We start from the raw sequence: 21,390 nt of genomic DNA, 5'->3' as shown, positions 1-21,390 counted from the left end.
CAATGATGGAGTGAACTGGTCATGTGATGTCAGTCTGGTCACTGATGGCGCCCCATCATAGGTCAGGAAGAAGGCTTGTGTTGCCACAAAATTCAGGCAGCCAACCAGGAAAAGATTCTTGGACATTGGGCATCAAACCACCAAACACCTCCAGATTAAATACAGCTCACCTCTCATCAAGGAGTTAGGTCAAATGTTGACAGCAAATTTTTGACTTTCTATATTAAATATTGTTTCACGCAACTTACTTTCAAAGTCTTTCTCAGTGTAGTGGCGCCCTATTCGATCCCCATTAGTAGAAGCAGAATCACTAAGAATGTCTCCAAAACGTTCTACAGACAGGGCCTTTTCCCAGTCTTCCTCCTTTTCCTCCTCCAGTTCCTCCACAGAAGCATCGTTTTTGTCCTCGTCCACCTTCACCTATGGGATTAAAACATCATCAAAAAAGAGGAAGACAAAAATCAAAAAAAAAAAACTTTCATATTGTGTTCGTGTCAATTTTGACCCGAACAGCCTTGAGTGTTGTTAAGATAAGTTGTCCTTCATTTGTTGCAAACTTTTGCGACAGTTGCAGAGTCTGGTTATGTCAGCAGACTCATATCCAGCTTTTTACAAAGATGTCCATCAAGAAGAAAAAAAGAACATTGAAAACATCCACAGCTATGCTTTGTGCTGATAAAATAAACTGCATCCACTGTTACCTCTACTAATTATTCTTGATGTCCCGCACAGTCAAAAGCACTTTTCTTAAGTATCTTGATAAATTCAAAAATGTATTCAAAACGGCAAAACACACACTTACACACACACACACACACACACACACACACTAAACATTTCAGCTCTTGAAAGCTGTTTATGGCTACCGTATTCTTAATGTGTGCTGCTGTACTGCCCCCCTGTGGCCTGCTTGGCTTATCACAGTCTTAAATACGGCAAAATTCTTATTATCGGGTGGGAACAGAAGAACAATTCTTCCAACTTCAAGCTCAGAAACGTAACAAACTTATATCTTTAGATCTTGTAACTACAACAAATGGCAACATTTTTAGCTGACATGTATTTAAAAAAAGTCAAGTTAAATATTTTCTGAGCAGAATAGGAGACAAATATTGTGCAAAAATATATTAATTTTGAATTTAAAACAGGGGTGACAAGACATCTTTATTTTGACAAGTCAAAATAAAAACCCCTATTTTCAGTGTCACAAGGAAAGAAAATGTGCTGCAACAACAGTCTGGAAGTCAACAACAGCAGTAGGAACGCACTATTTACTCCACTACATATACAGTAGAAGTAAAATCAATGGATCTGACAGCTCGGCAGCAAAGAGAAGCACTATACAGGCTCCTGAGACACAGAAAGCTGGTGTGAGAGTCGCACATCTGCCAGACTGCTCCTTTGACAGGTCAAATCCCTGTGACAAGCTGCTTTCTCTGCCTCCAATTGGTTCTGGTGCAGAGACACAATCTGGAAACAGCTGAGTTATCTCGAATTTCCCTGCGGTGGGGCTCCATTACTTCCTAATTACCAGCTGGAAGGGCGACACTATGCATTTAATGATCTGGAATACCTGACTACAAAAACACGCGACTGACACAGTCAGACAGAAAAGAACATTTTTTACTTTAGGATGACGCTTTTTCCTCCCAAATTGAAGAATTTTAAAACATTAGAGCAGCTCGAAAATGTAAGTTATAGGAATATACATGCTTTCTCTCTGTGCTGTGTGGCCTTTTGCGGTGCCTCTGGGGTACAGGCAGGTGGTTAAACAGGCGGGGAAACGTGTCTGTAATCTGAGTTTAAAGAAAGCATTTAAACTCATATATTTATGATACAGAGCATCTGACTTTACTCTAATGGCTCTTAAACAGGAGCCTGCTAAAAAAAATCATGAGCATAGCTATTTGCTTAACATTGCTAAAAATCTTACTAAGATAAAAAGTGACCCAAGTTAGAACAAATGAAACATTAGATTTAAATTAAAAAAGTATCGTCAACCAGTCCCACAAAACTATTTTGTTTAAATCTGATAAAGATTGGATGACTTCTTGAATAAGTGCTATAGTTATGGTAGGTTTACATAATGCTTTTATATAAAATGTACTCAACATTTTAACATTGAATTTATTAATAATTACGTTAAATTTACTTAACATTATTGCGTTACTTTTATTCATCTTTATGTTGAATTAATTTAACATTACTTAGAATTTATTCTCTGTTATGTTGAATTTACTCATTGTTGTGTTAAATTGTTATTATGTTGAATTAATTTGAATTAATTAAATTGAATGGAATTTGAATTAATTTTTTAGTTATGTTGAATTTATTGAACATGTTGAATTTTTGAAACACCTTTTTGTTCCATTTACTAAAGTCCATTAAGTTAACAATACTAAACAATTTAATTGTAATCATGTTGTGGGACTTCAATAAACACAACTTTAGTCATTTGACATTCACATTATTCTTTATTTATAACAAATTTGAGGCCAACACAAAATGGACCAAACATAAGCTCCAAGATCTTTGAGTGCCTGTATCTTTGAGTTTGTGTCTTCCTGAGTGCGTGTCTGTCTTTGCTGTATTTTCCTGTTTTTGTCTGTTGCCTCTTTCTGTGTATTATTTTATGAGAGAACTAGAACCATCGGAAAAGGTAACACACTTAAAATACCACATACAAGAAGGTAACTGAACTCCAACTGTGAGCAATCATAGGCATTATGCTTTAGGAACGTGGTGAACTCCTACACCAATGTAGTACCCTAAAAGTTAGGACTATAACTTTAAACCATAAACAGAGGATAAGAGAAATTCAAGCTCTTGAAGGTTTTGTGGGTGGCTCCTAAAAGAGCCTTTGTGGATCTTTGGAGGACAAAAAAACTTCTGAAGCTGCTATGGATCTGCTCCCTCTGCAGGAAAGTGGATCATGAAGGAGTCTCTCAGCCAAGAAGCCTTTCTGGAAGAGTTTTTGGCAGCAAACTGTTTTAGGCCATGCAGGTTCCTGTGGTGCTGAGGGCCTGATGAAGCTGCTTTCCCTTCACACTCTGCTCTGCAATTTTGTGGACTTCAATCAGGCGTTGATACTGACGCCACTGTGCAGAGAGCATAGAAGGCATTCTTAACAACCAGCTGGGTTGGGGAGAGGTCGTAGTTAAAGATGAACTTCTCTCTGGGGAGGAGGAGCCTAAGGAATGACTGCATCAGTTCATTCCCTAACGCAAAGAAACAGGAAAGGCTTCCTCCATGCAATTCACCGGAGACTGGAGACTCATTGGAAATAGAAGATTGAGTGATCAACTGTGAAGCAGTCGTCCTGCCCCATCATCAGTCACAAGGAATCGAATGGTGACATCCAAATAAAAAATAAAATGAAAAAAATACAGATTACGTAAAGTTATTTTATTTATGATTTTTTGTGATTATAACAATTTAAGAAGTTGAGCAATGTGTTTTAGGACTGATATTTTATGCTTTTGATAACTCTGTTTTTAATAACTCAAAAAAGCAATGTATTCCAGAATAAATGCTGATTAGCTGAGTGATTTATTTTACATCTGGAGTGAGCTGAAACCTTGGCAGGCTGTGTGGTAGAGTGTGGTGTTTGGAACTGTCACCACACAGCAAGGAGGCCCTGTGTAAATCCTAGTAGTGAAGATTGTGTGTTTCCTTGTATTTTTTTTTTGCTTTTTTATTTATTTATTTATTAATTTCAACTTGTTCTGTCCAACAACTGAGCTAACAGATTAGAGCTAAAGGCCTTTTGTGTTGGACAGGTTTTAGTATTACAAAAAGAGGTTATATATCTTCGAAAAGCCAGAGTGTAAATTTGTATAAACCCCTTTTTGTTCTTTTATTATTTTTCATTTATTTGTTACATTTAGTGTGTGTGGGAAGGGAGAGGGGAAGAATGTGGGGGGGGGGGGGGGGGGGGGGGAGAAAATAAAAGGAAGAGAGGTGGAGAAAGTAGGGGATACAAGTGCTGATTTTAATAAGTTATTACTTTAAGCTGTGTAACAATTATACCAGATCTGCTGAGACGACAAATATTGCATCATAGGTGAAATTCCGATACGAAGATGAGCGGAAAATGTTTGTCCATCAATACACTGTGGGTTAGGAGGAGGGATGAAGCGGACAGGGAGCAGTGTGGCAGTGTGCACGTGCACATGGGGGTGGAGATACATGCATGCTGCCGAGGTGAACCGTGTGTTTAGAAGGGGAACCCGGCATCTGGGCCCCCAGGCCACAGAACATGCGTGCTTAGGCGTACCCGGCAGCCAGACACCGAGATGCAGGACAGGGCCCAGAGGACACATGAGCCGCCCACCACACCCGGTGCCCCGTCTCCGCAAGTCAGCCTCGGCACCCGACCCAAGCAACCCGGAGACACACACACACTACTTTACCCTCTACAACCCTCCTCACCTGCGATGTTATCCGACCCCTCCTCCCATACCGCCCCTTGTGCCCTCCCCACTCTGCAATGGGGAGGGAGAGCCCCAGAGGATCCCGGTGAGCCAGCCCCCAGGTCTGTCCCACCCATGCACTCTCGCACACTCACTCACAATCTTCTGGGTTCCCCCACCCCCCATCGCAACCCCCTCTGGCCGATCGACCCCCCAGCGCTGCACGCCCGACCACCACTACAGCCGACAGGATACCCACAAGCCTGGCTGCCCTGAGAGGACAAGGCGGGTGAAGACCCCCCCCCCCCCCCCGACCCAACCTATGTATGGTGGTGTGGGTGTACTGTGTGTGTGCTGCAGGTAAAATAGGAGGTCTCCAGTGTGGCGGGCCCCACCACTGCCAAGCAGTAGAGCCCCCCCCACTCCGTGGTCCCTCTGTGTGTGGTGTGTATTTGCTCTGTGTGTGCTGCTATCATGCAGTGTGTGTGTCTGAAGTGGAAGTTAAAATTGTGGGGCGGACCAGGGAAAGATGAGCACGGATGTTTCACCGTACCCGCACCAGACCATCCCCAGAAAGCCCTAGACGAATCAAGGTTTCTAATATGCGAGTAAAAGTTGGATTGGAGAACGGGTGCCGACGCAATCCCAAAGAGAGAGAGGCCCCCAGTGAGCCCTGCCAGCATGTCCCACCCATCCAGTTCCCGGAGCCCTATGTGCAAAATTTGTTCGGGTGTGAGCGGGGAGGAGCAGGCCGATGGGCAAAACTGGGGGAAGAAGGCTCCCCCTGAGCGACCGGCCCCCCAGCCCCGTAGGTGCCCCTGGCCAGGCAGTAAAAAAATGAATAAATAAAATTTTAAAAAAGAAAAAAAAGGAATTGTAATAATAATATTAAAATAAAAAATAAATAAATAATTTAAAAAGAAAATAATAATAATAATTTTTAAAAGAAAATAATAATAATGATAATAATATTAGTAATAATAATAGTAATAATAATATAAAAAAAAATAAAAAAAAACAAGGGAACCCTTAATCTGCTGTGGATGCATCGCCGACCCCCGGTGGGCCAGGCCAAGCTCCAAACAACCGGCCACATGCGAAACACCGGCCATGAGCAACAGACTCCAGGCCCAGAAGCTCAAATTAAGTACCTCTATTGTTCTCTTTGTATCCCCATTTTGACAAAACACAGTTCCCTTTTACTTCTATGCTGATGACAGGCAGATATATTTACCGATTAAAAAAGATTTCTCTAACTGTCCAGGATGTACCCTGCCTTTGTCCAACAGTAGCCAGGTTAGGCTCTGACAGCCCTGTGACCTAAAGAGGGATACACCACTTTTGTCATGTTTACAAGACATTAGAGGTAAGATCTTAAGCCCAAGCCTGAGTCAGAATGAATTTCGGGCCGGGTCGGGGACTAAAATGACTCTCTCTCGGTGACTTTTTTAATAAAAATATGTTTATAAAAATGTATACTAAAACGATGTGTGGATACTAAACTAAGGAATACTTGTTATAAATAAATAATTTGGTTAAAACAGAGAAGGCGCTGTAAGGTAATTGCTATATAACTATTACTAAACAGGAAGCGCAGACACAGAGCCAGGTGGGCTGCACTATATCTCCGCTTAATTAAGCAAGTACGCATCAGGATCTCTCTTTCACTCTCTTTGTCTGGCCTCTTATTCTGTGTTCCAGCGTTATTTCGTTGTGCAAATGTATTTATCATGATCATAAAAATATGTCGATTATTTTAACTTTAAGAAATCTTGCGTTTTTTTCTGCCAAAAATACTATGGGATTAATTGAAATTTCGGGTTTGCTTCGTGCTCGGGCCTGCAAATCAAGTTAATTTGTCGGGCTCGGGCTGGGTTGGGCTTTAATGCCCGCGGGCCTGGGTCGGGTCGGGTTGGATTTTTTAGGCCCAATCTTACCTCTACAAGACATCAGATCCTGGAGGGTCCTGAGCTATTTTAATGACAAACCTCCCCCCCAAAAAACAGGGGTGACTGCAAGCACCTCATGTGACCCCCTAAGTTTATCTGGGTTTCCTGGCTCCACATTTAACCTCTTCGCACTATATTTTGCACATTTGTAACCTATCATTAAGTCCAGGACTCCAACTAGTATCATTATCTTGGAAAAAGTAAAATACTGCTAAAAGCCCATTGAATCTGAGTAAAAGTACTGGTTTTGCATCTCTTCAAGTGAAAGCAAAAAATGTGCTAATTTAAAACTACTCTTAAGAGGACAATTTAAGTACTTAAGTAAACGTAACTTGTCCCTACGCACTTCTAATAGGGATCAAGGGTTTGCACATTAGAGAACAGGAAACAGCTTCTATGTGAAGGCTATTTTGGTGCTTTGCATAGAGTGTTAAGTTACACAGCAGGTTTGCATCTCCACTGTGTGTAATGTGAGGGGGATAAATAGGTTCTTGCTTTACCAATGTAAATTAGATTATTATTAACCAGAAGTTAAACTACAGCTCTAATTATTCAGGAGACAAACATGATTTGTACTTAAGAAAAATGGTGTCAGTTGTTAAAAAGCGCATTTAAAATAGATTTTTTTTAAACTTAATATAAGTACAGTTTTGTTTTATTATGTGTTAAAGGCCCACTCCAATGTAAATTATGTTTTTGATGTTTTTGAGATGTTCTTATGGAGGACACATAAAAGAAAAGAAAATTAAGCTTAAAATTGCATTTCTGAGTATTTCTTATTTAAACAGCTTTGAATCAGGAGAGGAGTTTAAAAAAAAGAGTGTATTTGTGTCATAGCAAATACAATGGGTGGGTCACAAGCTCCCTGCTTGTTTGGTTTGGTCTTTTTAGCTAACGTGAGGTCCCTGGACAGCAAGATGGATGATGTTAGTCTACTACGATCAGCGAACCGGACAATGAGTAACTGCTGTGTGTTCATCTTCACGGTAAAATGGCTAAACAACAACATTCCCGATTCTTCCATACAACTGGAACAACTTACATGCTATCGGGTGGACAGAAACATCGTAGACGGAGGAAAAACTTGCAGCGGCAGTGTTTGTGTTTACATCCGTGACGCGTGGTGCCGGGACCCTAAGCTGGTAAGCAATCACTGTTCACCGCGGGCGGAGTTCATGATGCCGAAGTGTCGTCCTTTCTACCTGCTGAGAGAGTGTACTGCAATTTTATTAGTGGCAGTGTACATCCCCCCAAAAACCAACTGCGACAGGAATGCGGCGCTAAATGAACTATACCAGGCCATCGGTGAACAACAAACAGCACATCCAGATGGCTTCATCATTCTCGCCGGAGACTTCAACTGATCTCAAAACAGTGCTACCAAAATGTCTTCAGCATCTGCACTTTCCAACAAGAGGAAATAACATACTGGACCTTGTTTACACTCCTCACAAACCAGCCTACAGAGCAGCCCCCCTCCCCCACATCAGAGCATCAGACCACATCAGTGTTAAGGCCCGTACACACCGGGACGAATATTCGCCAGGCGTTATTCGCCAGCGTTTTTCGCCACGTTTTTTGTGTTCACACCCAGGCGATTTTCGCTGACGGGGAGCCGAGCGAACGTGCAATTTCATTCCCTGACATTAGATGGCGCTTAATGTAAACAGAAATACTCCTGTACACAAGGTGGCGCTGCGCAACTTTACGCTTTTTAAAGTCGCGTTTCACTCAGAAGAAGAGAGCAAGTATTTACGCGCTTGTCAGAATAATACAAAGAAAACATGAATATTTCAAGCACCAGTAGCTCCAACTGGTGCTTGGTTCGGGGATATTTTAGAATGTCCGTCATTATTTCTTTGCGGCAGTGTAGACGCTACTTGGCGTCTATCTTCTTCGCTGGTATGTGTGCTCAGAAAGGCAGTTTTGTGTTTGAGCGCCCCCAAGTTGTGTTTTACTGTAACTTCAGAAGCTCCAGACACGTGTGCAAAAGCGCCATTCTCATTGGTCGAATAGATTTCGACGCGACGCGTCGAAAAAAAAAAACGAACCCGAGGCGTTTTGTTTTTTTTGACGCTTTGGCGCGTGGCGTTTTTCCGCGTCGGTGTGCACACTCACATTGGTGCCCTTTGTTTAGTCACGAGGCGTTAAACGTCGGCGAAAATCGCCGGCGAAATTCGTCCCGGTGTGAACGGGCCTTTATGCTAACACCTGCATACAGACAAAGGGTGAAACTTGCAAAACCAGTCTTGAAGAAAGTGAGAGTGTGGCCAGAGGGAGCATCCTCTGCCCTCAGGACTGCTTTGAAACAACAGACTGGGACACGTTCAAACAAACTGCCAACCACCTCACAGACATTGAGGAATACACAGACACAGTAACCTCCTACATCACAAAGTGCATCGATGATGTGACACACAAAAAGCCTCATCATTCGAGCCAACCAAAAGCCATGGCTGTCAGGGGAAGTCAAAGGGCTGTTGAGGGCCAGAAACAATGCCTTCAGAGCAGGGGCTGAACCTGGCCTAAGAAGCAAGAGCCAACAGGGGCATCAGGAAAGCAAAAAAGGACTACATGCATAAAGTATCTTCTCAGTTCAATGACAGCAGAGATGGACGGAGCCTGTGGCAGGGCATCCAGGCCATCACAGACTACAACCTTGCACCACAGAGCTGTGAGAACAACACCCCCCTTCTCAACAACCTGAACAGCTTTTTTTCACGCTTTGAAGGACTAAATAGCACACACCCACAGAACCCCCCCCCCACGATCAAACTCTGCACCTGTCAACTGCCAGCTTTCCACCATCAACCCACGGAAAGCTGCAGGTCCAGACAATATCCCAGGCCGTGTGCTGAAGGACTGCGCAGAAGAGCTAAAGGATGTCTTCACAGACATCTTTAACATCTCCTTGGAGCAAGCCATCGTCCCATCGTGCTTCAAACTACCACCATCATACCTGCCAAAGAAGCCATCACTATCCTGCTTCAATGACTACCGCCCCATAGCACTAACGCCAATCATCATGAAGTGCTTTGAACAGCTAGTCATGTCACACATAAAATCCCTCCTTCCCCCCACCCTGGACCCTTTCAATATGAATACTGACCCAAACGATCGACAGAAGACGCCATCTGTTCTGCTCTCCATCCAGCTCTCACCCACTTAGACAAAAAGGACTCATATGTGAGAATGCTGTTCATAGACTTCAGCTCTGCATTTAACAAAATAATACCACAGTAACTCATTTGCAAACTAGAAAATCTGGGTGTTAACACCCCCATCTGCAACTGGCTGCTAGACTTCCTCAGCCGAAGACCACAAACAGTACGTTCCGGCAATAACACCTAAAATACAATCATTCTCAACACTGAGGCACACCAAAGCTGTGTGCTTAGTCCGCTGCTCTTCACCCTGCTGACACATGACTGCACAACAACCCACAACACCAACCACCTTGTGAAATTTGCAGATGACACAACTCTGGTGGGTCTCATCACCAAGGGCGATGAGAACAACTACAGGGAAGAGGTAGATCTGCTGACAAAATGGTGCAGGGATAATAACCTCCTGCTAAATGTCAGCAAGACAAAGGAGATTGTTGTCAACTTCCAGAGGGGCCACACTCAACACCTGCCACTGATCATCGACGGTACTGCTGTGGAGAGAGTGAGCAGCACAAAATTCCGGGGGGTACACATCAATGAGGAGCTCTCCTGTACCGCCAACACCACATCATTGGCAAAGAAAGGTCAGCAACGTCTCTACTTCCTGCGGAAACTAAAAAGATCAGGTGCTTCACCAGCCATCATGACCACATTCTACAGAGGAACCATTGAGAGCATCCTCTCCAGCTGCATCACTGTGTGGGGTGGTGGCTGCACACACAGCAACAGGAGAGCCTTTCTACCTGTGAACACAGGCCAGGAGAATCATTGGAGCACCACTCCCTTCCCTGCAGGACTTCTACATCACCCGCCTCACCCGCAAAGCACTAAAAATGATCAAGGACGCACACCACCCTGCACACAACCTGTTCAGCCTTCTGTCCTCGGGGAGGAGGTACAGGACCCTCCGCTCCCACACCACCAGGCTCAGAAACAGCTTCACACACCAGACCATCAGGATCCTAAACACCCTCTACCCTCTCCACCTACCCACCACCCATCTCCCTCCATGAACAGTACTCAAACGAACCCCCCCACCCCAACCCGCTGCCTTGAGATATTGCCTAAAGTGCACTCGCACTTTATTGGCTAATGTTGTAAATTGTCTTTCTTTTCTTTCCTTTTATTTTTTCTCTTGAACAGGCATGAGAGAGTAAGAAACAGAATTTCAATTCATTGTATGTGATGCACATATGAAGAATCGACAATAAAGTTGACTTTGGACTTTGACTCCAAAGGATCTAAAACTAGTTCGAGACTGGAGTCATCAAACCCAGATGCATGTGGGGGTGATGGTGGTGGTGTTGCTTCACATCGCTAAGAACATCAATAGACACTATGTTTTAGAGCGGAATGGTGCTGTGAAGTGTATGGCTTCATTGATCTGATGGGTCTACATCGCCTTTTACATAATGCATCATGTTTTTATGGTTAGATGAAAAACACCAACAAATGAAGCAATGTGTGCTGAGCCCCCTTCTCTTCACTCTGCTGAATCATGACTTCATCACAACATCAAGCTCCAACCTCTTCATCAAGTTTGCCGATGACACAACAGTGGTGGGTCTCAAGGACAACAACGATGAGACCACCTACAGAAGTGAGGTGAGCAGGCTTGCTCTGTGATGCAAAGACAACAATCTCTACCTGAATGTGAAGAAGACTTCAGGAGAACTCAAACCCAGCATGCTCCACTGATCATCAATGGTGCTGCTGTGGAAAGGGTGAGCTGCAGCAAGTTCTTGGGAATCTCCGACGACCTGTCTTGGAACCACAACACTGCATCACTGGCCAAGAAAGCCCAGCAACGCCTGTACTTCCTCCGCAAACTGAAGAATGCCGAGCTCCTACCCCCTCTGCCCCCTCCACTCCCTGCTGCAAACTTATACTGAAAAACTTTAACACCTCCATCAGAACATCATCTTTACCTAAGACTGCCATCACCGATTCATCTACTTACTGCTCTTAGCACTGTTGTCACTTTAAACTGTCACTTTAACAATCTCATTGCTCTTTTGCACTATTTAGATTGCTGCATTCTTCTTATTATAGTTATTAATTTATAAGCTGCTTGCACTGTGGGCCAAGAGGAAAGTAATTTCATCTGTGCTGTATGTCATGTGTATGCAGCACATTGGACAATAAAGCTGACTTTGACTTTGACTTTTGACAACTGATGCAAAGGAGGTGCTTTGCAACTGTGGAAGAAAGTGTTTTAAATGCACGGTTTAAATATAATGGAGTCTATTATGAGTCTACTTATGAAGCTAGGGGGAAAATAAACTATTATTTTTCTAAAGCCATTGTCACAATATGAAGCAATCAGAATAGGCGACATGGAAAATAGTGTGTACCAGGGACAGAGCTGCAGGGGAGCTGCCCCTCCAGCATTTGTCCTCCCACTGGCATCAATATTATTATTGTTATTAATAAACATTAAGAAATCATGAATAAAAGTTTCTTTAAGCATTCCAAAAATAACAAAAGCAATACCTTTTAATTGGCCTTGCTATGGTCCCAAACACGATTGCCACCACTCGATGGGGAGACATCGATAGAGTCTTCAAGATTGCATGCCGCTGGCCGAATTTTTTTAATTCATCGGCACGGTCATGAATGAAGACAGAGCCAATCAGCCAGAAGTCAGTCAGGTAAAGGATGACGCCATTACAAAATCAGGGCAACAGCAGGGCAGCCACAGTGCGATTGCAGCCGGATTGCTGGCCAGCAGCATCTCTGATTGGACGATGTGTAAATGTCTCTGGACGGCGACTGCCCATATCAAGTGGGTATATAAAACGTAGGCCATTCTGCACCACTGCCCATCCCCAACTCGGATTCTTTTTCATCTTTGCCCTTCTTGGGCACGCTGCTTTTCTTCTATGAGCAGTTCAGAAAGCACAATTTTCTGTATTCTTCGTATTCTTTTCAGCATCAACCTCAACTTGTAAAGACGCAGGTCTCATGTTGAGTTTTGTGCAGCATCAATGCCATCTCTCCATTTATACGCAGGACCCAACAGCCCTCGTCGAGTCCCCGCGCTGCTATTGTATGATTTCTAACAATCGAATGGTGACAGTGGGAATGCAGCTCCGGGACAGTGAGGTAGCAGGACGGTGGCAGTCTGAAATCGGTCAGTCATCAGACGATTTTGGGGACTTTGCCATAAATCAATTACCGCTCTGCTCCCTTCCTGCCAAGGACTGCCACCATTCAACCTTATTTTTGGAAAACTCATTAATAATATCTCATTTATAATAAAACACGTATTTCTGATATTTTTATTTGTAATGGCCTTCTACTCTACTATTCTGTTTTCTACCCTTCCAAAGACTTTCTCTATATAAAATGTTCTAGCTTTGCCGCTGACATATGCTTGTACAGCACTTTACTAGCTTCTTAGAAGGCTCAAAGTATTTTACAGTCCCAGTCCCATCCACACATACAGTACATGGAAAATATTCACATGGCGGCTCTGCTGCCCAACACTGGCGCCAATCTTTAACCACAAAGAGCAATGTGGGGTTCTAAGCAGGTAAAGTGGGGAACTGAACCTGCGATCTTCCAATCAGGGCTTGACCGTTCAACCTCTGCACTTAAAGTTTGTAGAATGCTATCATTTTTTGACATCTCCTAGGGGCAAGTCATCCCTGTGGGGAATTTACAGAGAAATATTGACCATGATATTTGTACAGAGGACAGTCTCCAGCCTGAAAAGCTGGTTATCTCTTTAGGTGCCACTAAACACCACAATCCCCAGGGTTTCTGAAGGACATTCGCAGGTCAGTCATGGAGCAGCCTTTGCATGGATTAGACAACCCGATTCTAACAGGCTTTTTATGCTAGATAACATTTCATGTTTCAAAAGCGTCATGAAACAAACCTTACCTGTAACGGTTTTCCCACATCTATGTCAGGAGCATGGCCTCCTGAAGCCATGTGACTCTGCGAGCAGCCAGAGGGTTGAGGGGTAACAGACTTGTCAAGGAAGCAAGCAGACCTGAAGGAAAGTTGGCTAGCGTTGCGGGAATAGAACCACTGGTTATATGGATGTGAGGCAGGGTGACATATTGGGATGTGAAGAGTGGCGGAAAATGAGAAAACTAGGGGAAAAAAGCTTAGTACAGAAGTAAAAAGTAAGGGTCAAAGAAGAAGAAGAATGATGGGAGAAGGGTAGGAAAGATGGGATGCAGAAAAAGCAACAACCAGGAGGAAGACAAGGATCAGCCCTTCTCTTTCTCGGCTGGCGATCCAGGAAGCCTTTGGGATGGCATAACCTAGCATGGATAAAACATACCATAATTTTAGACTACATTTGTGAAATGTTCATTTTAAGAAATTATGATAAATGTTAAGTTCACAGCATGTGAAACAAAACACTGAAGCTCAATCTTCTGTAGAAGCAAAATATTTCAGTAAAAGATGTACAAACTTAGTACAAACTGAAGTATTAATCATCGGTCCTGAAGACAAGAGAGAGATGATTTTACCACATCTTCATAATTTTAAACCTTCTCAATGTGTGAGAAACCTGGGCGTACTTTTTGACTCTGAGCTAGATTTTATCCCACACATTAAAAATGTCGTTAAGACAGGATTTTATCATCTCAAAAACATTGCCAGAGTCCGCCCGTTCCTCTCTCTTGCCAGCACAGAAGTGCTAATGCATGCTTTTATTTTCAGTCGTTTAGATTACTGTAATGCCCTGCTCTCTGGTTTACCCAAAAAGTCTATTTCAAATCTACAGCTATTGCAGAACTCAGCAGCACGAGTTCTGAAGAGAACCAGAGGGCGGGAACACATTACACCGATTTTAAAATCGCTGCATTGGCTCCCTGTGCGTTTTAGGATTGATTTTAAAATTCTTTTAATGGTTTATAAGTGTTTTTATGGTCTTGGGCCTTCTTATTTGAATGATATTCTTTTAAAATATGAGCCCTCGCGGACCCTGAGGTCCTCCGGTGCTGGCCTCTTAGTTGTTCCTAAAGTGAGGACCAAAACTTATGGTGAGGCTTCGTTCTGCCATTACGGTCCTCGCCTGTGGAACGGCCTGCCAGAGGGCCTCAGGGCCCAGGGCTCGACATAGCCATTTGTCCGCTGGCCCGGTCCTGTTTTTCGAGCAGTGCGGACCACAAGACTTTACTTTTCACTTGCCCGCTCGGGCCACTAAAATATCTAACGGTTTATATATTCTTCACCTTTTTCAATAAAGTAAATTTTGCGAAAACGTGTAGATTTACCTCGTCTTCATAATTTAGTTTTTCTGCTAGTCCTGTGTTCAGACTTCAAGGGTTTCTATGGGAAACCTTTGATCACTTCTCCTTCTCTCCCGCCTGCGCGCGCGCGGCTTTCACTGCCCAGCACCACGCGGCACGCGCTCACTACTTTTTTTTTTTCAAACTTTATTGAATGTAACAATTCAATACAAAACAATGTTAAACAGCAACAACGAAGGCACAAGCCAGTGGGTTATTATTACATTTGATTATAAATCCGACACCGTCACTGAAGAGAGACTGAAGCATGTCAGAGATGTGGAAGACATGGCAGGAATAGATAGGAATATGTTGGATGGAGTAGTGGGTATAATTAGTAGTATGGACAGCAAGATATTTAATGAATGCATTGAAGATGAAACTGTATCCACTAAGCTTTAAGCTGAATGTCAAAGAATCAAAGGCAACTCCAAATACCTGAATCTTAGACTCAAATGCAGTAGAATGTTAAACTACTTAATTTAGTTTTTCTTTACAACACTGTAAGCAGTAAGTATTTCTAGTTAGCTGAATGATCTCAGTTAGACCTGCACAATATGAGGAAAACTCGCGATATGCGATATCAGAGATTAAAATTGCGATAACGATATAATTTGCGGTATATAAACAAACAGCAAAATAACCAAATAACCATTCCCGGATTAAAAATTATACTCCAAATGACCCACGTTGACATAGGTTACAAACATCTAACATAACAGGGCTCCATCTGATTGGTCAACAATGTGAAGGCGTCCATCCGATTGATCAAATGCATTAAGGGATTTATTTGATTCGTTAAATGGTTCAAGCTGCCATTAGATTGTTTTAACACATTTAAGGTTTATGATTTATTGAGATATTTGCCGTTAGAAGCACCATGAAAACTTCTGAACTAGTGTTACCTACTACACTGCAGTGCTCTCTTCAAAACATCTGAAACAGACTAGAGCAGATTTAAGTTTGATATGGTCTATTTTCAGTCATTGAAAAGTGTAGAAAAATAAGTGATGTCACCAGAATGCACCAAATTGTACCATATTAAAAGTTTCCGGGGGGGCATGCCCCCGGACCCCCCTAAAGTTGCAAGCACCTGCGGAGCGGTGGGTCCCGCTATGCGCGGTGTTGGGCCAGTAACTTTCAGGCAGGGCCAGTAAGTTTCAAAAACTACTGGCCCTGTGGGCCAGTGCAAATTTCTGGGCTATGTCAACCCCTGGGGCCGCAGAGACTGTAGAGGTTTTTAAGAAGAGGCTCAAGACCCACCTTTATAATTTAGCTTTCAGTTGATTTTAACTGCTAAATTATTCTATTAGCTTTAATATAGGCTATATTCTATACTATACTTCATTTCATTTTATGCATCTTATTCTCAGTTTTTTATTTTATTTTATTTATTTATTTATTTATTTATTTATTTATTTATTTATTTATTTATTTATTTATTTATTTATTTATTTATTTATTTATTTATTTTTTAATAAATCTTATAATTTTAGTATCTTATTGTGATTTTAGCCCCAGTGTTTCTTGTGGGAGTCTTTTCTGCCAGGGTTGCCGGCTTGCCCAGTGGCTGTTGTTGCAGTTCTTGCCCTTGCTGGGGCGGCTGGGGTTTAATTTTGCAGCCTCACGGCTGTGAAGTGGACCCTGGTGTTGTCCCGGTCTGGGTTGGCGCTGTGGCCATGCTCCCGTGGGCGGGCTGGCTCCTGGTATGAAGAGATTCCCAAATGCCGTTTCCTCACAGCAGAGCCAAGCCTTGTTTGTTTGTTTGTTTGTTTGTTTGCTTGCTTTTTTATTTATTTATTCATTTATTTATTTATTTATTTATTTTAACTTGTATTGGTAGTCAACATTCATTGTCGTGGGTCATGTGCTTTAATGGAGAGGAGTGGGAAGGGTGTAGGGTGGGTTGGGTTTTTACTGTAATGTTGTGTGTTTTTTGTTTTTAATGTTAAAGCGCTTCGAGCTGCACGAAATGCATGATAAGCGCTATTTTATAAATAAAGTTTGATTGATTGATTGAGAAGGTGAAAGATTTTATTAATAATAATAATATTAATAATAATAATAATAATAAAAATAAACTTTAGTTGTATAAGTACCTTTCAAGATAAAAATCACAAAGTGCTTCACATACAAACATGATAAAACATAGTAAAACACAAAATATTAAAAATAATTATGATAAAGCAATTTCTAATAGATAGGTTTTTAGCTGCTTTTTAAAAGAAAACACTGAGTCGGCAGATCTGAGGCTGAGAGGAAGGGAGTTCCAGAGGGATGGAGTCACTGCTGCAAAGGCTCTGTCACCTTTAGTCTGTAACCGGGTTCTCTTAACAACCAGCAGACCCAGGTCACATGATCTCAGGGACCTGCTGGGAGTATACAGCTGCACAAGGTCTTTTACATAGACCGGTGCTTGGCTATTAAGAGCTTTGAATGTTATACCCTGGATTTGAAATGTACTTGAGAACGGATTGGCTGCCATTGCAGCTGAATCAATAACGGGGTGACATGTTAAAACTTGGATGAATTAGTTAAAGGCCTTGCAGCAGCGTTCTGGACAACCTGGAGCTGTTCTAAAGATTTTTTTGCTTAAAAATGGGAAGATGGAGTTGCAGTAATCGAAACGAGAAGATATAAAAGCGTGGATAACCATCTCCATCTCAGGACGCGACACAATTGGACTCAGTTTTGCAATGTTTATAAGATGATAAAAACATCTGTTGAATGGAACCAACGATCAACAGGTTTTTTGAACACCTTGTGTGTTTCAAAAACATCATTTTTTTTGATAAATTGCTTTAGGGTTTCTGATTTAATAAACCAAACCGGCAAAACTCATTATTTACAAACGACGATAAAGGGGAGATTGGTTTAAAACCTTCTGAAACAGGATTGTGACTAATTGCTCATCTTTGCTCCTATGGTTTTTGAGGAAATCATGCAAGGAAGTGTAAAAATTGATTGAACATGAACATAAGACATTAGCATTGATATTTTCTAAGCCCCCAACTTATCCTTTAACCTTTGTGCTATCTTAGATGACCTCACCCTTACATTGACGTGTTCTCCCTACCATGACAAAGGTGGATAAAGGTGGAAAGATTTCATGTAATCCATGGACACCAGTGAAGATCACAAATCATTGAAGAAAGAAGGTTCATCACAATGTCTAGTGGGTCTAGATGACCCAACTCCCAATGTTAAAGTGCCTAGGATAGCACAAGGGTTACTTTAACTCAAACCAGGAATTACAAAATGTTGCAGTTCCTCCAAAGAACACCAGAGGCTGGTTTCTACATTCTAGATTAAGGTTTCAGAATTTTCATTAATTATGTATTTAATGTTTATGACAACTCATTTTTTAATAAGTTGGTGTAGTTTAATGTTTGGGGACATTTCTTTTTTTTAATTGGTAGAAACGTGTGCCCCTAACAGAGCTTCAAAGTTGACTTCATTCCACCCATTTATTGTTATAGAAACGTTGTAAAGAATTGCGATCAATGAGTTCTTAACAGTCTGGGCTTCATTTACAACCTGCAGAATCTGATGGGTGTCGTAGGAGATCGAACCTGTGTAAATATGTCTACAATCCAGACTTGTAACGTCAGAGGTCACCTTTTTCTGCTCCCGTGTAGAGACATCTAAAACTCACCCTAACATAATATTTTTAGTCCTGTTTTACCAATTTTACAGTACATTGCATATTTTTTTAAGATTTGTTTTCCATTTTTTCTGCTATTTCACTTGAGCTTGATAAGTGAAACCAAAGTGCTTCTTATCAAATTTATTAAATGATCACCTGCAAGTATAAAAGCATATAAAATCCGACATATCAGGGATTAGCTGGTCTGAAGTGCTTTGTTACTTTTAGAGAAATGGATCAAATTTGATCTTAAAGAGAAAAATAACTGTTTAGGTTTGTGTGTTTAAACAACATTGGGATCCACGGCTCTACAGCAAGATAAGTGCTTTTCAAAATTCAGGTAAAAGGAAAATACAAATATTCACGACAATTTAAGCAAAAAGTTAGGTTTTTCTGGGCTTTTTCTGCTTTAGAAAGTCTCCTCTCTCTAAAATAGTGTTTGTTTCGCATTGGTTTTGTCTAAACTTTAATTCAGTTCAATTCATTTTCTTTACCCATCATCAATTCTTCAACGTCACCTCAGGGTTCTGCACATAGAATGGAAGCAAAAACATGAAACCAGATGAAATTTAGCTCCTGTGCTAACTCTGGCATATTTGTGTTGAAGCAGCTGCTGAAACATTAATTAATATGCACTGTCCTAATTCAAATAAATAAATCAAATAAAAACTAAAATGGTGCATTTCCTATATATGGGAATTATACCTATTTGCCTTCATTATAAGATAGTCTGGCATATTCCTAAAGTACTTGTGGTTAATGTTCTTTTTGACTGTCAAAATCAAAGGTAGGACTTCAGGTAAATATGCAAAGCAGGATGTTTAACAATAGCAAGCATATATTTGAAGCACCATTACTAAAGCAGATGGTGGAGAATAAGGAGCACACAGCTGATGACTTGTGCTGAAGGACTGGACCCTTAAAACCAAAGAGTCAGCCATGAACTGCTCTGAATTCCAAAGTTACTGAGGGTGTATTCAGACTGGACACATTTGATCCGTTTAACCCTTGTGCTATCTTAGAAGACCCCACCCTTACATTGACGTGTTCTCCCTACCATTACAAAGGTGGATAAAGGTGGAAAGATTTCATGTAATCCATGGACACCAGTGAAGATCACAAATCATTGAAGTAAAAGGTTCAGCGCACTGTCTAGTGGGTCTAGATGACCCAACTCCCAATGTTACAGTGCCTAGGATAGCACAATGGTTTCAGTGAACCTGAGTTTGTTTCCCCCCAACAATCTGGAACGAGTTTTCAGTCTGAATACACTCAAGCGGACCCCAGTCCAAGACCAGGAATCTCCGTTTTTTTTTTCCAATCGGACTGAGCTTCGGTTCACTCTGAGTCTCCTCAGTCTCAATACAATCTGTTTCCGGAGTGGAGCAACTGAACCAAAACGGCCAACATACCCGGGTTTTACTGGATTTAAGCAGAGTAGAAAGGGAGTAACCATGACGATGAGACACAGCAATTCATTGAAATATGATCAGATGAATGTAGGTTCATTAAAACAATTTTTTTACGTGATACTCATTGCTTCTCATTGTTTTCCCATCAATCTATATGTCATAAACACTTATCAGCGTACCTTCTCCATTCACACTGGACATGGTTTGTGTGTCAGGGCAGCAGTTGGCTGCACAACAGACAGAGCCGCCCAGGGTGCCGTCTGAGTAGGTGTGTTTGCTCCAGCTTAATAGGTTTATGATGTATATCTTATTACAGTCAGACAACTCTTGCAGTAAAGAAGATTCATTCCATATTTGTTTTAGTTTGGCAGAAGATTTATTTCATATTTCTTTTCGTTTGGCATAAGGCTCCATTCAGATACATAAAATAAAGATCTCCATAGAAAACTGTGGGTATTAATCTACCCCTGACGGAGCTCAAAGGTGGAACCCGGGGAGGAAAGTGAGGTAACGAACGCAGAGCTCGTGGAATTGGATGAAGAGGATTGGACCGCACCTGGACTTAAGTAGAACGCTGAACAGGTGAGTTGATTAGACTGAACCGCCCGCAGGGAGGAGTTACCAGGTAAACGCACTGCTCGAGTTGCCTGCCCGAAATACTCCCACTTCAGTCAGACAACTCTTGCAGTAAAGAAGATTTATTCTGTATTTCATTTAGTTTGGCAGAAGATTTATTCCATATTTCTTTTAGTTTGGGATAAGACTCCGTTTAGATACATAAAACAAAGATCTCCATAGAAAACTTTGGGTATTAAACTACCCCCAAAACCAAAATAATAATCTTCGTCCTATTTCTAACCTCCCCTTCATTTAAAAAATTTCTTGAAAAAATAGTCGCCTCCCAACTTTCCCATCATCTCACCCAAAATGATCTTTTTGAACCCTTTCAATCTGGTTTCTGTCCCCTTCATAGCACAGAAACTGCCCTACTAAAAATCACCAATGACCTTCTCCTTGCAGCTGATTCTGGACTCATCACCATCCTCATCCTCCTCGACTTGAGCGCAGCATTTGACACCATATCTCACTCCATCCTCCTCCACAGACTTTCAGCCCTCGGTATCGAGTCCATCCCCCTCCGCTGGTTTCATTCTTATTTTTCAAGCCGCACTCAATTTATTCAACTGAATTCTTTCAAATCCCAACCCTCACTCATTTCATCTGGTGTTCCTCAAGGTTCTGTTCTCGGCCCCCTTCTTTTCATTACCTACCTGCTACCCCTTGGCAATATATTTCGTAAATTCAATATTGATATTCATTGTTTCGCGGATGACACTCAGCTCTATCTGTCCAGTAAACCCAACTCTTGTATTCCACCTGCCTCCTCCTGCCTGTCTGAAATAAAAACCTGGTTCACCCTAAACTTCCTCAGCCTTAACAGTGATAAAACTGAATTACTCCTCGTAGGTTCCAAATCCACCCTTTCCAAAGTTTCTAATTTTAACCTTTCCATCGATTCCTCTCCAGTTTTCCCCTCCCCTCAAGTAAA

General features: G+C 41.8%; 1 protein-coding gene across 3 annotated transcripts in view; it reads right to left on the bottom strand.

Annotated features, from left to right (window-relative positions):
• Positions 1-21,390, bottom strand: part of slc4a3 (solute carrier family 4 member 3) — a 71,058-nt gene that overhangs the window by 41,645 nt on the left and 8,023 nt on the right. For 2 of the 3 annotated variants that reach the window (XM_023950912.1, XM_023950911.1), the window contains exons 2-3: positions 13,417-13,805; positions 249-420 (exon numbers count right to left, since the gene is read on the bottom strand). In XM_023950912.1, coding sequence (XP_023806680.1) covers positions 249-420; positions 13,417-13,467 — 223 coding nt within the window. In that variant the 5' untranslated portion in view covers positions 13,468-13,805. The remainder of the gene's footprint in view (positions 1-248; positions 421-13,416; positions 13,806-21,390) is intronic. The other variant, XM_023950913.1, reaches the window with a different exon arrangement.

The sequence above is a fragment of the Oryzias latipes genome, chromosome 21 (genome assembly GCF_002234675.1).
Source record: "Oryzias latipes chromosome 21, ASM223467v1".
NCBI classification, from domain to species: domain Eukaryota; kingdom Metazoa; phylum Chordata; class Actinopteri; order Beloniformes; family Adrianichthyidae; genus Oryzias; species Oryzias latipes.
This window is presented reverse-complemented; position numbering and strand designations above follow the sequence as displayed.